The sequence below is a fragment of the Heloderma suspectum genome, chromosome 5 (assembly GCF_057233095.1).
Source record: "Heloderma suspectum isolate Gila_16-S chromosome 5, 16-S_ref, whole genome shotgun sequence".
Lineage (NCBI taxonomy): Eukaryota > Metazoa > Chordata > Lepidosauria > Squamata > Helodermatidae > Heloderma > Heloderma suspectum.
This window is the reverse complement of record NC_139462.1, coordinates 207,443,454-207,464,689: the sequence shown is the minus strand read 5'-3', so window position 1 is coordinate 207,464,689 and position 21,236 is coordinate 207,443,454. Positions and strand designations below refer to the sequence as shown.

General features: G+C 43.6%; 1 protein-coding gene across 1 annotated transcript in view; it reads right to left on the bottom strand.

Moving 5' to 3' along the window:
• The window catches only part of CCDC7 (coiled-coil domain containing 7), a 360,733-nt gene that overhangs the window by 117,353 nt on the left and 222,144 nt on the right, over positions 1-21,236 (bottom strand). The window contains exons 38-44 of the mRNA XM_084859830.1: positions 20,550-20,669; positions 19,126-19,236; positions 17,636-17,755; positions 16,959-17,084; positions 11,850-11,957; positions 10,839-10,964; positions 7,709-7,828 (exon numbers count right to left, since the gene is read on the bottom strand). Of these exons, the coding sequence (XP_084715956.1) occupies positions 7,709-7,828; positions 10,839-10,964; positions 11,850-11,957; positions 16,959-17,084; positions 17,636-17,755; positions 19,126-19,236; positions 20,550-20,669 (831 nt within the window). The remainder of the gene's footprint in view (positions 1-7,708; positions 7,829-10,838; positions 10,965-11,849; positions 11,958-16,958; positions 17,085-17,635; positions 17,756-19,125; positions 19,237-20,549; positions 20,670-21,236) is intronic.

The window sequence follows — 21,236 nt, the reverse complement described above, 5'->3', positions numbered from 1 at the left end:
TCCAGACTGGCTTATTATAATGTGGAGCTGCTCTTCAAGAGCGTGGAGTGCTCTTCAAGAGCGTCTAGAAACTGGTGCATGATACCACTACCATACTATTGTCTGGTATTAATCAGTCAGAGCAAATTACTGTAGTGCCCTTTGTTCTGCATTAATTGCCTATTTGATTCTGCTTAATTTAAGGTGCTGGTTCTTGCCTTTATAACCCTAAATGGCTTCAGATTGGATACATTAAGTAATATCTTCGCTGTACGTTCCTTCCTTTCCCTTCTTATTCAATATCTGAAGTCCTGCTCCATGTTCACCATCAACTGAAGTGCAGTGGTTGTCCATAAGGAGCAAGTCTTTCAAGTAGTAAAGCAGGTATTTCAAGTAGTGATGCCAGCCCAATGGAAGGGCTAGCACCACTACATGGGAGGCCCACACCTGACCTGATGAAAACCTGAATTTTCACAGAGGCCTTTGATGTCAGTTAAAACTGCTCATTCTGTTTGTCTTCTTGATGCTGCAGTTCCATTGTAGCTCTTTTATTGATATGCCTTCTGGTTTCATTCTTTTATGGCTTGGCTTTTTCGTTGTTTTTATTATCTGCTTATATTTCTAAGTTTGCTGTTCACTGCTTGATTATTTTATTTTTAAAGTTCATGGGTTGTTTAACTGTTTTTAATTACTGTCAGCTGTTTTGGTGTCCTTAGAATGATAAAGTTGGATATACAGTAGCTCTTTAAAACAAGCAAGCAAACAAATAAAACAAAAAACAAATTTTCTTACCGTGAATTTTTATTCTCAGAGCTCCATGGAGGGCATTCTGCCCACCCTGCTAGGGGCCTAGCATATTATTTTGTTAAGGAGGAAGAGTTTGGGGTGGTTACAGCTTCTACCGCCGCTGTACATATGGGGAGGTAGGCAGGGATTCCTGGGTTGTTTCCCATTGATGCCCGGAATGTTTGCCATTGTTTGTTCATGGGCTGGTTTTTTAAATTTGTTTTCAAGTTGATCATGTTCATATTTTTTTATGGCCACTGGCATAGGTTTACTTGTTCTTCCTTTAGTTGTGGGTTTGAGGGGTTTTCCTCTGCTCTACCAGTCTGGTTTGGGAGAGCAGGGTGGCTCCTCCCCTTGAAGACGTGACAAATGGACTCTGTCTACATGATCCAGAGGAAGGTGCCATTCCAAAGCAAAGGAATGCCCTTCTCCAGAGCTTCACTGAGTGCATTCCTTCACTTTGGGACGTAACAAAGCAGTACATCAACAGGATGGGGAAGGAGCCAGCATTCAATGCGCCAGCACTTTTTGCAACACGTTGTACCCAAAAGCAGCATCTGCAGAAGAAGCAGTGTCAATTTTGTAATGCTTAACAAAAGTATGAACTGATACCCATGTAGCTGCCTTACATGTCTAGGATAGGAAAATCTCCCTTAAAGCGGCAGAAGCTGATGCCCCCCTCAGGGAATGAGCAGTAATCCCCCCAGGTGGGTCCTTCCCTAAAGTTTGATAGGCCAGCACAATGCATTCTTTCAACCATCTAGAAATTGAAGACTTTGACACCTTAGCCCCCAATGTTTGGGAGTCAACAGAAACGAACAAAGAGCCAGAAATGCTGTGGGCACTGGTCCTATCTAAATAGAACCTCAATGACCTTCTCACATCTAATTTATGCCAACTCTGTTTCTTCGGAGGTACTGGCTTAGGACAGAATGATGGAAGATAAATTTCCTGGGATCTATGGAAAACGGAGTTAACCTTAGGGAGGAAGGAAGGCTCGGTACGAAGTACCACCTTATCATCATGAAAAATACACAATTGTGGATCAGCCAAGATGGCTCCTAACTCTGAAACTCTCCTTGCTGAAGTTATTGCCACCAAAAAGACTGTTTTAAGAGTGAGCAACTTAAAAGAGCACGTGACCATGGGTTTGAATGGACTACCTATCAGTGCTGTAAGAACCCAGTTCAGGTTCCACGCAGGAAAGCAATGTACAACTGGGGGGATTAAGAAAAGTCCTTTTAAGAACCTTTTGAAATGCGGGTGAGATGAAATGGGAGGACTCCTTTTGCCTCTCAGCATGCTGCTAAGCACAGCTGCTTCCCTCTTAATTGTACTCATACTTAGACCCTTATCCAGCCCTGCCTGGAGAAAACCCAAGACCTCTTGTACGCCTCCAGGGGCCAGAGACCTATCATTCTTCCGACACCAAACCAAAAAAGCCTTCCAAGTGATACTATAGATCCTATTAATGGAACTTTGTCTGGAAGACAGAAGGGTCTTAAGAACAGACTCCTGATACCCCAGGTTCAACAGCCACTGCCTTTCTGCCTCCAGGCTGTTAGTCGGAAGAGGTCCAGATGCGGGTACAGCACAGGACCTTGAAGAAGCAGGATTCGAACAGGCACTCAACACGGTTCCCAAATCAACATGTTTATCAGTTCCAGAAACCATGGACGCCTAGATCAATATGGACCAAGATGACTTCCACTGAAGTTCTTTGAATTTTGCGTATCATCTTGGGAGGACAGGTGTACAGTAGCCCTTCTGGCCATGGCTCCACAAAAGCATCTGTGCCTGCTGCTGCATGACATGGGAACCTTGAGAAGAACAGATCCATTGATGGTTTTCTGAGCCTTCTGGTCAGGATCTGAAAGATTTGAGGGTTTAGAGCCCATTTGGATTCCAACTCAACCTGTCTGCTGTAAGATTGGACATTCCCGCTAGATATTCCACTGAGAAGGACTTGAGGGATAACTTTGTTCACATTAGGAGCTTCTGGGCCAACTTGTTCAACGATGAAGATTTAATCCCTTCCTGTTTGTTGACATAGGCTTTTGCCATGGTATTGTCTGTCCTGACCAGGACATGGCTGTCCAACAGACATGAACAGAATGCAAAAAGTCCTAGGAAAATGGCCTAAAGTTCCAGCCAATTGATACTGTGATGCTTCTCCTTGTTGGACCAGATCCCCTGTGTAACTTCATTCCCCAGCTTAGGCCCCCCTCCAAATAGGCTGGCATCCGTGATGAGTACTTTCCAAACCAGAACCTTCAGGGAGATACCTTTGTCTAACCTTAGTGGCTCCATCCACCACTTCAGATCTAACTTCAGATGTGAAGGTACCTGGACCCAGATATGAGATTACTGTGCTATCTGGTCCTGGAATGGGAAAAGGTGGTATTGAAGCGGCCACGTATGTAACCTTGCTCAGGACACCAGTTCCTGACAAGACACCAGCAGGCCCAGGAGCTTGGCTAAGTCCATGAGGTCTGTCCACTTTGCTGCCATCATGGCTGACAAGCAATTCTGGATCTTGACAAGTCTTTCCTCTGGTAAGAACATCCTGAATTTCCTTGTGTTTAGCAGAACCCCTAAATGAGTCAGCCACTGGGTGGGAATCAGATGACTTTTCTCCATATTGACCACAAAGCTGTGTTGATGCAGGCATGATACTGTAGTCTGTATGTCCATCAGGCATTTGTTTCTCAAAGGAGACCAGATCGAGATGTCATCCAGATAAGGGTGGATCAATACCCCTTGGGTTCTGAGGTAGAATTCACAAGCCTGGATTGTGAACCAAGATCTGCATCCCAATGACGTAGCCAAATGTTCCTTCTGGGCAGGGAATTGGATGCCATGGCTCTAGCACTGAATTGTAGAGTGTCTGAGGCTGAATCCGCAAGGAGAACAGCTGTAAATGCAATTTTGAGACTGTCCTTTAAGGGTTTTGGCATGGACTCTGCCCCTGGCATATCCTCTGCCTATAGTTAAACTGCTCTGGAGAAAAATGAATTGGTAGCCGATGCCCTGAAGGCTGCAGCAGAGGCTTTGAAGTCTCAGCGGAGTGCTACCTCCACAAGTTTATCACATGGATCTTTAGATCTCCCCCTTCCATCAGCACGAATGCCCGCACAGGCAGTGAGTGCTGCAACTGGTGCATCTACCACAGGGACCTTCAGCAAATCAGCTTTGTTCAGAACGGAGTAGGGTTTATTTGCAAGCTTATGGACTGAGTTGGGTTTGGAGGGGTTAGCCCACTCTGCTTTCCAGGCCTCCTCGAAGGAATGGGGTGAGGGGACTGTCATAGGCTTTGTAGAGGCCTGAGGGAAGACAAACTTATCCCCTTTTTGCGTTGTGGTGCCTGTGGTTTCAGATGACACAGCGGTGTCCCCAGAAAGCTGGAGTCTCCTAGAGGCCTTGATCAGTACTGCTGGGAACAGTTCTGGATTACAGAGTCTGCTCTTTGAATTGGAAGGCTCAAGCTCCTCCTCAGAGAGCTGCCCTTCATCTTTGCCACTGTTTTCTGAGTCAGACTCATCCCCAACAGAAGAAAGTTTAAACCTTTTATTACTGCTTTTCCTCCCTGACCCCTTAAGTGAGCTTGTTGACTTCTCAGACCTATTTCTCTTCCTTGCCTTGTTGACAGAGCAGGAGGAGGGGGTAGGGCTAGCTGAACCCCTTGAGATGGATGCCAAAGGGGAGCCCTCATGGGATATAGAGGGGGAGGGAGAGGAGGATCTGAGGTTGCATTTGTGGCTGTGGGAAGACCTCTGCCTAGATCTATGGTGCTTCTTCTTCTTTCCCTTCTTTTTATGGGGAGAAAGAGAAGCCAAGAAAGATAACGAGAAAAGGAGTCCAAGATGGGTGGGAGCTTTTAAAAAAGGAAATTCTCAAGGCACAATCACAAACAATTCCAACAAGAAGAAAAGGTGGAAGACAACAGAAGAAGCCAATGTGACTTCACAAAAAGCTTAGGGATGACCTAAAAACAAAAAAGGACACATATAGGAAGTGGAAAGATGGCCAAGTAACAAAGGAAGAGTACAGGCAGATAGCACAGAATTGCAGGGATGGCGTCAGGAAGGCTAAAGCTGAGAATGAGCTGAGGTTAGCAAGGGATGCTAAAAACAACAAAAAGGCTTTCTTCAGCTACGTGCATAGTAAAAGGCAGAGGAAAGAAATGGTGGTTCAGCTATTAAATAAGGATGGCAAAACGATAACAGATGACAAAGAAAAGGCAGAGGTGCTCAATTCCTACTTCGGCTCAGTCTTCTCCCAAAAGAGGGTCTATGACCCCCCTGGAAAAGGCGAAGTACAGGCTGAAGGGGCAGGATTGCAGCTTGAGATCGATAGGCATATGGTCAAGGAACACCTCATTACTTTGAATGAGTTCAAATCTCCAGGGCCAGATGAACTGCATCCTAGAGTCATAAAGGAACTGGCAGAAGAACTCTCAGAACCGCTGTCTATTCTCTTTGAGAAATCATGGAGGACGGGGGAAGTGCCAGATGACTGGAGGAGGGCTAACATTGTCCCTATCTTCAAAAAGGGTAAAAAGGAGGAACCTGGGAACTACAGACCAGTCAGTCTGACATCAATCCCTGGGAAAATTCTGGAGCAGATGATAAAGGAATCCATCTGGAAGCACCTTGACAACAATGCAGTGATTACTTGAAGCCAACATGGATTTGTCAAAAACAAGTCCTGCCAGACAAATCTGATCTCATTTTTTGATCAAGTCACCTCCCTTGTAGACTGTGGGAATGCTGTAGACATCATATACCTCGACTTCAGCAAAGCTTTCGACAAAGTGCCCCATGATATCCTGATGAGCAAACTAGCTCAAAGTGGGCTAGATGAAACAACGATCCGGTGGATCCACAGTTGGCTACAGAATCGGACTCAAAGAGTGCTTATCAATGGGACCTTCTCAAACTGGGGAGAAGTAACGAGTGGGGTACCACAGCGCTCAGTGCTGGGCCCAGTGCTCTTCAACATTTTTATTAATGACTTGGAGGAGGAGGTGCAGGGAATGCTGATCAAATTTGCAGATGACACATAATTGGGCGGGACAGCTAATACTGTGGAAGACAGAAACAGAATTCAAAGTGATCTGGACAGACTGGAGCTCTGGGCAGAAAACAATGGAATGAAATTTACTAGGGATAAATGCCAAGTTCTGCACCTAGGAAAAAGAAACCAAATGCACAGTTACAAGATGGGGGATACGTGGCTCAACCACACTACAAGCGAGAAGGATCTTGGAATTGTTGTCGATCACAAGCTGAATATGAGCCAACAATGTGATGTGGCTGCAAAAAAGGCCAATGCTCTTTTGGGCCGCATTCATAGAAGCATAGCTTCCAAATCTCAGGAAGCACTAGTTCCCCTCTACTCAGCACTGGTTAGGCCTCATCTGGACTACTGTGTCCGGTTCTGGGCACCACACTTTAAGAAGGATGCAGACAAACTGGAGAGGGTTCAGAGAGGGCAACAAAGATGATCAGGGGACTGGAAACAAAGTCCTATGAAGACAGACTGAAAGAACTGGGCTTGTTTAGCCTTGAGAAGAGAAGACTGAGGGGAGACATGATAGCACTCTTCAAGTACTTGAAAGGTTGTCACAGAGAAGAAGGCCAGGATCTCTTCTTGATCATCCCAGAGTGCAGGACACGGAATAATGGGCTCAAGTTACAGGAAGCCAGATTCCGGCTGAACATCAGGAAAAACCTCCTGACTGTAAGAGCAATTCGACAATGGAACCAATTACCTGGGGAGATGGTGGGCTCTCCCACACTGGAGGCCTTCAAAACGAGGCTGGACAGCCATTTGTCAGGGATGCTCTGACTTGGATTCCTGCATTGAGCAGGGGGTTGGACTCGATGGCCTTGTAGGCCCCTTCCAACCCTACTATTCTATGATTCTATGATCCCTCCCTGAAAGTATCCCTCCCGCTGGCTGGTAGGGCCTTTGAAACCTGCAGGGAAACAAGGTTCTAAACCCAGGCTGCAAACTGAGCCATGGCCCCTTCCCCTGCAAGGTCTGGCATTGGGGCTGGGCCTGCAACACTGACCTCTGAGTCCTCTTGCCGAGGAGCGTGCTTTTCCCCTCTGGGCACCAAACTCACACCCCGATTGTCAGGGCAGTCTCTGCCTGCTTGGCCTCCAACTGAGGTTTCTGAGTCCGATCCAGGAGCAGTGGTTCTTTCTGCCATGGTAGAGGGGGCCAGCAGAGCAATCAGGGCTCAACGTTCTCTGCCTACCCTATAGAGAGGGAAGGGAGAGGAGCGGAGCGGAGCATGATCGGCCATCCACCTGGCCGCCACAGCTGTTGCTTGTTCCAAAGCTGCAGTGAAAAGGGCCTAGGAAAAGCAGCAGGGCAGCAGTGCAAGCATGTGCTCTGGCAGCTAGCTTCCAAGCTGAATGGAAGCCAGCTACTTGTGAGTCCACCCTTGAGGAAGTTATGTGAAGCTGGATCCCTGCTTGGAGAGGTGGGGAGGAACAACTAGCTGCCCAAGGAATAAAATCCAAAGCGAAAGTAAAGGAAAAACTAGGCCTAAAGACAATGAAAAGCTGGGCTGTTAAGAGCACCAGCTTGACTCGACGACATGGCTCACTAGACAGAGCTGGTCTGGGAGGGCGGGGTAGCTCCTCCCCCTGAAGAAGTGACAAATCGACTCTGCCTACATGGTCCAGAGGTAGGTGCCATCCCAAAGTGAAGGAATGCCCTCCATGGAGCTCTGGAGAAGATCAGTTTACAAAAATAAACATTGGCTCTTATTGACATGGTGAGGCATATTAGACTTGGAGAAATAATCTCGTCAGGTATAAAAAAGCTGCTTGGTGCTGACCAGAAACTCAATTAAACATAGGAACATTTAAGACAAAGTATATATGTTTAAGACTGTGGTTGATAACATGAAACATCATAGCATACATACCACTGACACTGCCTGGTTGGGCAGCTGCAAGAGCCTGAGCTTCCTGTAGCTCTTTCCGATTGGATGCCAAATTTTCCAGTAACATGTGCTTCTTCTCAGATAGTTCATATAATTCCCTTTCTGCAAAATTAAATGTTTTATAATCATCTCTTCAATAATAGTGTCAAAATGGCCACATTGCTCACAAAATCACAAAAGATTATGACATTTGTTCAAAAATAAGTTTTTTCTTTAAAATGACAATTTCTTCATCTTTCAATGCAGATCTTAAAACAGGGTAAACAAGCCAAATTAAATCCTTCTGGGAATGTAGCAAAGTAACTTCACAAGGGACGTAGTCTCTGGCAATATCACAGAGTTCCATGGTGATGATTACGGGCAGAAGTCTGCAATGATGGCCTCTCTAGGACAGACCTGGTGCCAGCAAATGCCAGGATCCATGAGCTAAGCAAGCCCACCAGGATTGATGCCATAATCCCTTTTTAAAAAACTAAAAATTAGATTTTGGGGCTTCGTACTCACCACAGAACCACCAAGCAAAGCAGCTATAGCAGTCACCATCTTTTTTACAGATTTATATAAGGATTCTACTCCACCCTTCTAATGCATACAAGATGGTTTAAACATAAACTAAAATCACATTATCATCCCAAAACAAAAATATAAAAATAAATACAACAGAGGCTGGTAGAACAGATTTTTTTTTTAAGAAATCAGACAAGAACATTTTCTGCCTAGCAGGGCAAAAGTCTTTATGAGCCTTTGGAAGGTGGGGCCAGCTGTTCCACAGCTTGGGTGTGGCCACTGAGAAGGCTTTATCACCTGTCACAGCCAGTCATGCTTCCACCATAGGTGCAAAGGGTTCTTTGTCAGATCTTAGGCAATGGGCAAGATGGTATAGGAAGAAACAGTTCTTTAGATATCCTAGACCCAAGCCATTTAGGGTCTAGGATATCTAAAGTGTTGGATAATTGCCAACACTTTGAATTGTGTCTGAAAACTGACTGGTAACCAGTATACCTGTTGCAAGCACCCATTATCCTTGCAGCCATATTCTGGACCAACTGAAGTTTCCAAAGACTCTTCAGAGGTAGTCCCATGTAGAGTGCATTGCAATAATGCAGACTTCTCCAGTCTGGGTCCCTCCAGATATTTTGGACTACAGCTTCCAGCATTCCTAACCACTGGCCAAGCCGGCTGGGACTAATCAGTCCAAAACATCTGATCGCACTAGGCTGGGGAAGGTTGCAGTAGTCCAACTTACTTGAGGGATTCTGAGGTAATACAGATGGTGTTGACTGCTGCAGCTGCTTCACTCCACACTTCTCTAGTGAGTGCAATGCCACCCATTCCTGAGATTCTCCTAGAACATTTATGGGTGGCAGGGGTGGGGTGGAGTGAGGGTGGACAGGATGCAGGCAAGACTAGCAGAGACTGGCAATAATGTTCAGCCCAGCACTCACCAGAGAACTGGTGAGCAAAGCGACTCCAGAAGCCATTGCTATCTTAACTTCCAGGGAGGTGCTGGGCAACTGGCAGCTTGCCCAAGGGCCCCTTAAACCTGACACCAACCCTGCCATAGGAACACAAGAGAAATGCTAGGCAAGGCCCAAGGTCCTTTCTGAAACTTCTCAATGAAGGTTTTGATTCAGCAAAGCTCAGTCTCCCAAGACAGAAAAGTAGTAGCTTTACATAAATCCTCTTGAAAGGATCATCAGTTCTGGAGGGCCAATACAAGGATCTTTTTTTGTAAGAATTCTGCTTCTAGTGACTGGAGGAAAAGTTAGCATTTCAGTTGAATTATCTGACAATGATTCAGTCATTCATTCATTTGTGGTATTTTATCCCACTTTGAAGCCTGCCCAAAGTGGCTAGCAGCACTTAAAATCCTCCTTTCCCTCAGATCGCTCCAGTGATTATAGTTATAAACCTGGTTTGCATGATCACTGCAACTCACTACGGTTTATTTAAGTCACAATGAGCCAAGGTGACCATGGGTGCCAAGTTGCCTATTCAAGCCCTGGTTGTAGCTTGTCATGCCATCCAAACCCAGGCAGCATGGCTTGCTGGAGGGGGAAACAGCTCTCCAATAACCCTTGGCCTGTTGTATGGTTATCGGAGGGTTATTTCCTCCTCCAACAAGCTATGCTGCCTGGGTTCGAACAACAGGGCAAACCATGGCAACCCCCTGCCAGGGAATGAATATCCACAATGGCCACTAGCACACACCATAACCCACCGTGGCTTAAATCAGCCATGATAAGCTGCGGTGATCTCGTGAACCGGGCCATAGTTGAGACTGCAACAGTAATGCAATATTTTATCTATTTAGCCCACATTTCAACCCTGTTGCTGTCAGAAGCTGCTGGAATCCGTTGTGAGCTTCCCCGTGTGGCGAACTGCAGGTGCAAGCTTCCCAATGATATATCCTCAGACCCTGGACTGACTTTGCCCACCCAGGATGGCCACTGGATCTTCCTGAACAGGAAGTGGTAAAAGATAGCTCCCTATTCCAGTTAAGCTTTGCTTGAGCAGCAAGGTATTTCTGAGCTTTGATGTGTTTTTGTTTCCTTGGTTGTTCTTCAGTCCTGAGTTCTGGTTTGTTCTTCAGTTCTACTTCCTGGTTTGTCCTTTTGTCCTGAGTTGTTCTTTGGTCCTGACATCTCTCTTGCTTCTCCTAGTTTCTCCTTTGGTTCTGACTTATGCTCCAGTTCTGACTACTAGCTTTATCCCACAGCTCCTGGCTCACCCCAGACTGCTGCCAATGGCACAGCCCTGATAATCAGATTCCCAAGACAAGATATAATTAAATTAAAGGTGCTGACAATATAAATACAATTCAAAGAAAGATGACACAGAAGGCGGGGGGGGGGGGGCTCAGATAGATTTAACCCTCAACCTGTTCCTACCAGGTTCTCTGGAGCTGGCTTCGAATTCAAACTTCTTGATCAGGGGGTGGGGGTCAATGTCTGGGCTGAGTAGATCTTTAAAATCCCAGGAAGGCAGTCATACCATCCACAGAGGAATCCCCATCCTGTTTCCTCCAGCTGGTCTATCTTCTCTCTGGAACCAGCTTTGAATATCACATTAGATATTCTTTAAAACACATAGCCACTTATTCTCTACTTACCACTGAGTGTTACAGTTACAGGTATTTCTGGAGCACGATGCTGTATTTTTTGTAGATCATGCACAGTTGCCTCTAGATCTGAGGCCAGACGTCTTCTTTGTTCAGCTAGCTGCTTTCGCGTAACATCTACAAAATAATTTCAGAGCAATTCATAACAAAACAATATGAAAATAACTATGCTATGTAAAAACTATGAAAATAACTATACTAAATAAACAGTACAATTAGAATTCAATATTATTGCTTCTTCAGTGTTCGGATGGCTTCATATTAATTGATTGCATTAAGATGTAACACCAAACCATGTTTTTTTCTTCATATATGAACTGAAACTATTTTACAAAAAATAGCTTACAAAGGACAGCCAAACCAGTCTCTTGAGTCACATTTTGAAACTGAATTGTAAACCCTGGTTTGAGCAAACTTTTGTTTGTTGTTCTGTCTGAACACACAAACCATGTTGATATGTAACTCCAGGCTACGGATGGAGCGGGCGCCCATTTCGGTCCGCAAATCTGTCAGACCACCGACACCCGCCGAGCTGCGCCCACCAAGCTCTCCCCTCCCCGACTCGCTGGTCCCCGGACCACCCTCCCGCTTTGGTAAGTAGCCCATAACTTAGCCAGGCCCATCCGTGTTTTTAAAAAAACATGGTGATCGGCAGCTCATGCCCATAGACATACACAAAATAGCGCTGTAAAACTAGCGTATATGGGTGATCTACAGCATGTTTTGCATATAAGTCTATGTGCCAGAGTGTTGGGGGGCAGGAATAGAATGGAGGGGAATGGAATGGAGTATCTTGAAAAAAGGCATGCTTGGCTGGCTAAAATACTGACTAGGAACACTCCACACCACAATGTTTTGTTGCAGGTCCCATTTGTGTAAATACTAATGCAGAAACAATTGTTACAGCCATGCAAACACTTCTTGGCAATTGAAGCACCCCAGTTCCAAGTATATCTGTTTAATATTATAGCTGAAAGGAATGAAAAATCATGGCATACATACCACCAACACTGCCAGGTTGGGTAGCTGCAAGAGCCTGAGCTTCTTGTAGACCTTTCAAATTTTCCAATAATAGTTGTTTCTTCTCTGATAGTTCATATAATTCTTTATCTATAAAAGAAATGTTTTTGAACCATCTATTGAAATATTGTTTCAAAATATTCTCATTGCCTACAGAGTCACATAAAATGAAGAAAGGTATTATAAAATGGATAATATTAGATTTCACATAATTTCACAAAAGCAAAGTGTTCTTTGTTTTTCACTGCCAATCTTAAGACAAGGCAACAAAGCTAAATCAAATCATTCAGTTAAATGTAGCAAAGCAACTTCAAGTGGGAGTAAGCCTCTGATAATCACACAGGACCACTATGATGATCTAGGGCAAAAATCTGCAAACATTGGCCCCATAGGAACAGGCAAAGAAATGACAAAGTACAATGTCCTCTCAGTGATCCTTTGAGAGCAGTGCAAAAACAGTGTCTGCTCCCCATGCCTCGCAATCAGTATGAAACAGAAAGCTAAGCTTAATAAATAATCTTGTATTAATCATTTACCAGAGAGCTAATACACTAAAAGCAAATTAACATATTAATAAATTCTGCTTCTGGGGACAAGAAGAAGAGTGAGCATTGACAGGTGAACTATTGTATTATAATAATGTTTGGGAACTACTCACATAGGGTCTAGAACATCTCTGCAACAAGTTTCACTTTAATTAATTTATTAATTAGGTTTTTTTTTATTACTATCTCATTTTAAGCAAAGAATTGGCTCACAAAGTAGCTAACAAACCAATGAAGGGAATATTAAAAGGCTCCTTTCTGCTTTCTCTTCCGCCTCTGAGAGTCTCACAATGGTAGCTGGAGGGGGAGCAGTTCTCCACTGAAAATCAATACAGATATGATGAAAAAGTGCCAGGCTTCCGCCTCTGATGGCCTCAGTTATGGCCTTGATAACTGGAGGAAGGTGAAGTCCTCCACTGGGACTCAATCCAAGCGTGATGGAAGGGTGTCAGGCTGATGCCTCTTCTCCCTCTTATGACAGTGGCAGGAAGCAGTCCTATTTTTAAACCTAAATTACTAAATTTAGATGGATCCTGAGCCTGCTTCTGCCCCCGCCCACAGGTACTTAAGGCAAGGCTGCCAGAGGCTGCTCGGGAAGGAGCCTGGGGAAGGAGGACCAGCCAGGAGCTGCACCAGGTGGATCCTGAGCCTGCTTCTGCCCCCGCCCACAGGTACTTAAGGCGAGGCTGCCAGAGGCTGCTCGGGAAGGAGCCTGGGGAAGGAGGACCAGCCAGGAGCTGCACTAGGTGGATCCTGAGCCTGCTTCTGCCCCCGCCCACAGGTACTTAAGGCGAGGCTGCCAGAGGCTGCTCGGGAAGGAGCCTGGGGAAGGAGGACCAGCCAGGAGCTGCACCAGGTGGATCCTGAGCCTGCTTCTGCCCCCGCCCACAGGTACTTAAGGCGGGGCTGCCAGAGGCTGCTCGGGAAGGAGCCTGGGGAAGGAGGACCAGCCAGGAGCTGCACCAGGTGGATCCTGAGCCTGCTTCTGCCCCCGCCCACAGGTACTTAAGGCGAGGCTGCCAGAGGCTGCTCGGGAAGGAGCCTGGGGAAGGAGGCACTGCACTACAGTGGTTCCGCTCCAACTTGGATGGCCGATTCCAGAAGGTGGTGCTGGGGGATTATTGCTCTGTGCCATGGCAATTGTGCCATGGGGTTCCACAGGGCTCTATTTTATCCCCCATGCTGTTTAACATCTACATGAAACCGCTGGGGGAGGTTATCCAGAGGTGTGGGCTGAGGTGCCATCAATATGCAGATGACACCCAGCTCTACCTCTCTTTCTCATCAAAACCAGGTGAGGCAGTGGCTGTTCTGAATCAGTGCCTGGGCACGGTAATGGACTGGATGAGGGCCAATAAACTGAAACTCAATCCAGACAAGATGGAGGTATTGTTAGTGGGTGGTTCGTCTGCCCGGCTAGGTGATATTCAACCTGTTCTGGAGGGGGTTGCACTCCCCCTAAAGGATCAGGTTCGTAGTTTGGGGGTGCTCTTGGATCCAGAACTGTCACTTGAGGCACAGGTGAACTCAGTGGCACGGAGCACTTTTTATCAGCTTAGGCTGGTATACCAACTACGCCCTTATCTGGACAGAGATAGCCTAGCTACAGTTATCCATGCTCTGAAAACTTCTCGTCTGGATTACTGCAATGCATTATACGTGGAGCTGCCTTTGAAAATGGTCTGGAAACTTCAGCTGGTCCAAAATAGGGCAGCAAGATTGTTAACAGGGACTGGCCTGCGAGCTCATATTATGCCAGTACTTTTCCAGCTGCACTGGCTGCCAGTCCATTTCCGGGCCCGATTCAAAGTGCTGGTGTTAACATTCAAAGCCCTTAACGGCTTGGGACCAGGTTACCTGAAGGATCGCCTCCTCCCATATGCGCCTGCCCGGACCTTAAGATCATCATCAGCGGCCCTTCTCCGTGAGCCCCTGCCAAAGGAAGTGAGGCGGGTGGCTACTAGAAGAGGGCTTTTTCTGTTGTGGCACCCCGGCTCTGGAATGAGCTCCCTAGTGAGGTTCGCCTGGCGCCTACATTGTACTCCTTTCGGCGCCAGGTGAAGACTTTTTTGTTTTCCCAGGCATTTTAGCATTTTAGCTTTCTAAATTTTTATCTTTGCTGTTTTAAATCTGTATTTTAAACTCCTGTACTGCTGCTAGGTTTTATTGTGGTTGTATTGTTATATTGTGGTTTTAATGTTCTATATATTTTAAATTGTTTTATTGTGTGTTGTTTGGTTTTAATTTTTGTGAACCACCCAGAGAGCTTCGGCTATTGGGCGGTATAGCAATGAAATAAAATAAATAAATAAATAAATAAATTTAGTAATGTATTTTCTTAGATTAGAATTAATTTCTTAGATTTCTTTTCTTTTTTAAAAAAAAATGTTTTGCAAAAAAATCCCAAAGCTACTTTATTTGAAAGAGACCCTAAGGTTTAAAAGACATACCATACCATTTGTGGATGGGGGAACAGAGATGAATAGTGGAATCCTATGTATGTCTAATCAGAAGTAAGCCCCAATAAGTTCAATGGGATTTACTCCCAATTAAATGTGCTGAATCATCTTGCTCTCACAATCTTTGCTGTAGCACTCAACACCCCACCTTTTCCAGAGATGAATGTCCACCTCCAAGGTTCACACACTCGTTGTATACACACTAAGTTCTGGAAGGGAGAGAGATTGACTAAAGTTGGCTATGAAAGCAAAAGCCTTGGGGTGATAAGGAACAGGGGCATAAGGTTTTAGAAATAAGTGTTTAGATGTATTTGTAAAATGTATCATGGCAGGGGAGAGGGAGAATATCCAGACAGCCTGTAGTCAGCAGTCATGCTGACACCATGATGAGTTTAGTGAGTATAAAAAGTGGAACTCTGGACATGCTCAGAGATTTTCTTTTTTATATATTAGGTTGCCAAAATATCTGCCTTGAGGTATCAGGAATGTAGAACTGTAAAGAGGTGGTGGGGGTGGGATAATATCTCTTATTATTGAATGTTTGTTGTGTGCTTTGCATCTAAATAATCAAACAAATATACACTGCTATCTAAATGGGGGTGGGGATGTAAGAACATTAACTCCAAAATCTAAACCTTTTTTAGGGGTACCTTTTTCAGCCTGAGGGCCACATTCTAAACTGGGAAAGATATTGGGGGCCACATTCCATCTGTGAGTGGGGCTAAAGGCAAAGTGGGCAGGGTCCAAGGTAGAGTGGGCAAGGGCAAAATGTGATAACTGATTTTAAGACTACTCAAAAGTAAGCAGGACAGGACTTCTCCATGCTTACTCATACGTTAGCAGGACAGGTTCACTTAGCAGCACTTAAAAAACAGCATCCTCTGCATGTCTGCTCAAAGGTAAGCACAGGACTGACCCTAGGATAAATAGTGTCCTGGGCGAGGAGTGCCTTTGGTTCCCCCACCAGTTTTGCAGGGCCACCCAGAGGATTTATGGGGCCTGGTGCAGGTGTGATGTCCATCGAGAACACTATTCAAAACCTGGATCTCTCAGCCACTGTGCTACACTTTGCATAAGCCAAAGTTTAAAAAGCCACATTCTGAGCAGTGGCAGTGCCCTATGCAACACAGCAGGACTATCACAGGTTTTACTTACAATTTTATTTTTTTTTGTAGCAGTTCCTATCTTTTGGAAAACATTCTTTATTTTAGAATATCTATTATTTTTATCTTTAAAAATAATTTTAAAAAGTTATAAATACAAAGGGTATTCAGCTGACCTCTTACAAGCTTACGGCTTCATTTTATTATTATTTATATAGTGCTTATAGTGTTTACTGTATTTGAAGTGCTAAGTGGTTAGTAACGTTGCCTCAAAATAAAGCTGTGTTCCACTGATCTTTACCTAGCACAAATTACATCAAAGTGGAAACTGAAAAATTAACATACTTTAAAGCTAACTGAAGGAAGATCATTAGTACCTGAACAACCTGTAGAACCTTGAAAGAAAGATTACAGACACTTGCTTTTTGCCACCCTAGCTCACTGCGGATGGTACATTAGAAAAACACAGCCACTGAGCTCAGCTTGGCACCCCCCTCAGCTCAGCTTGGCCCTCCTCTGCTAAGCAAGCTGGGTAACCGCCCAGCTCGCCCACCCCTAAGGCCGGTCCTGGGTAAGCATGAGCAGCATGTCTGCTCACAGGTAAGTAGGACAAGCCTCAAAAGTAAGCAGCTCTCTCCCCAGGCCCAGGCCCGGCCCCTCTGCTCTGCAAGGAAAAGCCAGAGGTTCCCCATTCCTCATCTAAAACTACCTGCATATATATTCATTGCTGGGATCAGTAGAAAAAGTGAGCATTTCCTAGTGAATAATGTGCCAGGTAAACTAATCATTAGTAGTTGTATCTTTGGACTATTTTAAAGCTGCACTGTGGCTAACCACCTTATAATTCATCCAAGAACAATGGAAGGGTGTTTGATTTTTGGTTCCTCTCATAATTAATGACAATGATACAACTGTCTTGCAACACTGATGGATTGTGCATGACAGGTCGTTTTCCAAAACCATAGATAATTCATTTTTACCTACCAAGAGGACGTGTGATTTGAGCCATTTCGGAAACACAATGTTCTGCCTTTTGTATATCATCCATAGTTGCCTTTAGATCTTCAGTCAAACGTCTTCTTTCCTGTGCAAGCTGCTGAAGTTTATGTTCTACAAAATAATTTAAGACTAATTCATAACAAAACATTAATATATGCTGAATACACAGTACGGTTAGTTTTCAATATTATCTGGACATTTTAAATATTAATATTTGCATTAATAGTGCTAGCTGGATATCCAAATTACTTCATATACATTATCTCAGCAAACAATATAACAGCCTTATGAGCTTGTTCAATATTATTAAACATATTGCATGGAGAGATGTATTTGTTTTAGATAATGGAATTCCAATATGACAAAAGTGTTCTAAACAAGAAACACATTCTGATAAATGCTGATATGGTTTAAATAATCTGGCTTTCAGGATGATTTTTTCCCCTTAGTTACAGTGTCCTTTGTATGAAAACAAACAATGGCCCTTATTGACGTAGAGTAGCATATTAGATCTATGCAAGACAAACCTTAATTAAAAATAATTATCTACTTATCTACTGCTCAGCATTGACTGTATGTTCAACTTTAATAAAATGACCTTAATTCCAGGTAGATATGTTTAAGATTATAGTTGACAGCATGAGAAATCATAGTATATATACCGCTGATACTGCCTGGCTGGATAGCGGCAAGAGCCTGAACTTCCTGTATTGCTTTCCCATTGGATTCCAAACATTCCTGTATAACTTGCTTTTTCGCAGACAGTTCATATAATTCCCATTCTGCAAACAGAAATTTTTTCAAAAACCTCTTGAAAAATAATTTCAAATGTTCTTATTGCTCATGAAATCAGATAAAATCAGATATGAAAAAACTGTGTTTTAAAAAAAAATATATTTTTATGTATATATTTATTTACAATATTTTTAGACCACCTTTAAGAGTAAAACTCCTCTTAAGGCATTTTACAGAATAAAATGCAAATAACAATAAACATCAAATATTAATAAAAGGCAGCAATAATAATAAAACAAACATTAAATCTCAAAAATACTAAAATGCAATCAATAATTGTAGCTAAATACTATCAGCAGTCCAATAAAATACAACTCAAGAAAAAGCCAAAGAAAACAAAATCTTGTAATTATAGGTCCTCATGGACCACAGCTAGTTATGCATCCAAAGGTGTGGGGTCCCTGGTGAAAAGGCCCTCTCTTGCACACCCACGAACCTAATTGCTCTCAGAGGTGGGCAAGTGAGAAGGGCCTCCGGACTGCTGATCTTATTTCAGAATATATTAATATTAAACTTTACATTTGTAATTGCAGATTGCACATTTTAAGACAGGGCAAGAAGCTAAATAAATTCCTTCTGGAAATGTATCAAAACAATTTCAAATAGGCTTAAGTCTCTGAGAATATCACACAGATCAACTATGATGGTCTATGGCAGAGATCTGTAAGTATGTCTCCCTGGCTACATCCTGAGGGTCTTCTCTGATACCCCTTGCAGTCTAATTTTTAAAAAGTGTGATTAAGCTAGCCACTTTAGTTTTAAATGAGAAAGTTGTGTGAGGCCCAATTTGGATCAGAGCACCTCACTGGTTTCCACCAAAAATTCTCCACCCACTGCTCTTTGTCTCCAAAAATGCTGTTTACTGGAAACAATATTTTCAGGGCATACAGTAGCTGGGGGGAATGGGTAGGATTTTTTAGCAGGGAACTGGTATGGGTTATGATCTAGGAACATGATCCAGATAAGGACCCTGAAGATTTGGTGTCCCAGTCTATGGCACACACAGTTTTTGAATTGAATGTGAAACAGTTATGTGGGGCCCAATTTCATTAAGGAACTAATTAATTGTGTTTATGAAGTTGTAAAGTAAGAAACAACACTTAAACTTCACCCAGGCATGATGGAATAGGTGCCTAGCTGCTGATTCCTTTCCCTTTGCGAGCCTCTGCAATAGCAGTTGGCAACTGGGTCTTCTCTATTGGTGCTCAAGCCAAGCATAATGGAAGGGTGCATGGCTTGTGCTTCCTTTCCCTCTGATGGCCACAGTGATGACAGTGATAATTGGGCTTGAAATATTGAAGCAATAGGCATGTTAGATGATTTTTCACAAGCTGTATGTCTTTCATTGTTTACGTACCAATGGGTTCAAGCTGAGTTTTTTTGGAAGCTTTCTGTATGTTGTTCATAGTTGCCTTTAGATCTGCAGACAAATTTCTTCTTTGTTCAGTAAGCTCCTGTAGTTTATGCTCTAAAAAATAATTTCAGGCCAATTCATACCAAATATTAATTTACTGAAATAATATAAGTTATTGAAATAAAATAAATTATTGTAAATCCAACACGCAATATTATCTGAAACATTTGAATATCAATATTTGCATTTCATATTTGCTAGCTGAACACTGAAATTACTTCATATGCATTACCTCAGTAATCAGTGGCCTGGTTCGTTCAATCACAGGATGGTTAACAAGCCACAGTGGCTTGTTAATCACCCTGTGCATCCTGGTTGCATGTTGGCTGATTTGCATAATTACCCTTGCTGGAAACAGCTTCTCATGTCGTCTGAACCTGGTGAGGGTGGCTTGTTGGGGTGGTTAACAAACTACCTGGAACCCATGGTCTGTTGTAGCCACTGTTGCCAGGTTCGGACGACATGAGAACTGGCAGTGAAGGGGGCTTGAATTGGAAATTTAGCACTCACAGGCACCACAACCCACCGTGGCTAATAAGCCGTGGTGGGGTGTGATGATCATGAGAACCAGGTCTATGTGTATTGCCTCTATAAATTTGGTTAGTATTATTAATCCCATAATGGATGGCCATCATCATCTATTCGTACGCTGCTTTTCCACTGTAAAACCATGCTCAAAATGGCTTACAGCAACATCAGAAAAATATACGCAATAAATATAGCAACATTTCTAAATAATTTTCTAAGATTTACAAGTCATAACAAGATTTAAATCAGGCATATGCAACTTGTGGCCCTCCAAATGCTTTGGTCTATAACCTATCCCTCACCATTAGCTGTGCTGGCTAGGGCTAATGGGAGTTCCAGTCCACTAACATCTGGAGGGCCACAGGTTGCCCACCCCTGATTTACACAGTCATACACATAGGCTAATCAAAACACCTGATATTAATAAATATACACCAAGATTAAACAATCCAATAATAAATCATAATAAGGCCACACAAGGGGAGATGCTTCTGAGGGAGCTCCATTTTACACAGTGGAATTCAAATATCATAAAAATATTATTCCACCCAGGAAACAGATCCTGATAAGCCTAGGCATGGCTTATAAAACCTGGCTTTCAGAATGATTAAACTTATCTTTTGACCTATACAATCCTTGTATAAAAACAGGCAAAACCCTTTATTGACTCCAGGTAGCCTATTTGACCTATGTCAGTAGTTATACAAAAAGAATACTGCCATAGCATACAAAGGTTACTTAGCAGTGACATTAATATGAACTGAAATAAAATGACCTTACGTCAAAATAGAGATGTTCAAGGCTTTAGACAACAACATGAGAAATCACAGCAAACCTACCACTGATACTGCCTGGTTGGGTAGCTGCAAGAGCCTGAGCTTCTTCTAGCTCCTTCCGATGAGATTCCAACTTTTCTTGTAAGACTTGCTTCTTAACCAATAGTTCATATAATTCCCTTTCTTTAAATAGAAATAATTTAGATGCATCTCTTGAAAACAGTTCAATGTGTTATCATTGCTCACAGAGTTTGATAAAATGCACAAAGCTATCCATTAATTGATCATTTCATAAAAATGACAAGTAATATCTGCACATTCTAAGGCAAGGAGAAGCTAAATTAAATCAATCTGAGATTGTTGCAAATTTCCAGACAGTCTGAGCAGGGCCAGTCCTTCCATTAGGCAGAGTGAGGTGGTTGCCTCAGGCAGCAGATGCTGGGAGGCAGCAGCAAGGTGTTGGAGGAGAGAGCTGAATGCCAAGCAGCCTACTCCATGCCCACTAAGCTAACATGTTGCCTTCGAGTGCAGCGGAGGATGCTGTTTCACTGTCAGTGTTGAACAAACAGTCCGGCCAGCTTCTGTACATTAAATGGGAGAAGGTGCCATCTTTGCTTCAGGCAGCAAAACGTCTTGGGCTGGCCCTGGGTCTAAGTCTCTGAAAATATCATACAAATCCACTATGATGATCTATGACAGAGGCCTGAAAAGATGGACCCCCTTAGAAACACACAAGAGAACTCCCAGGCA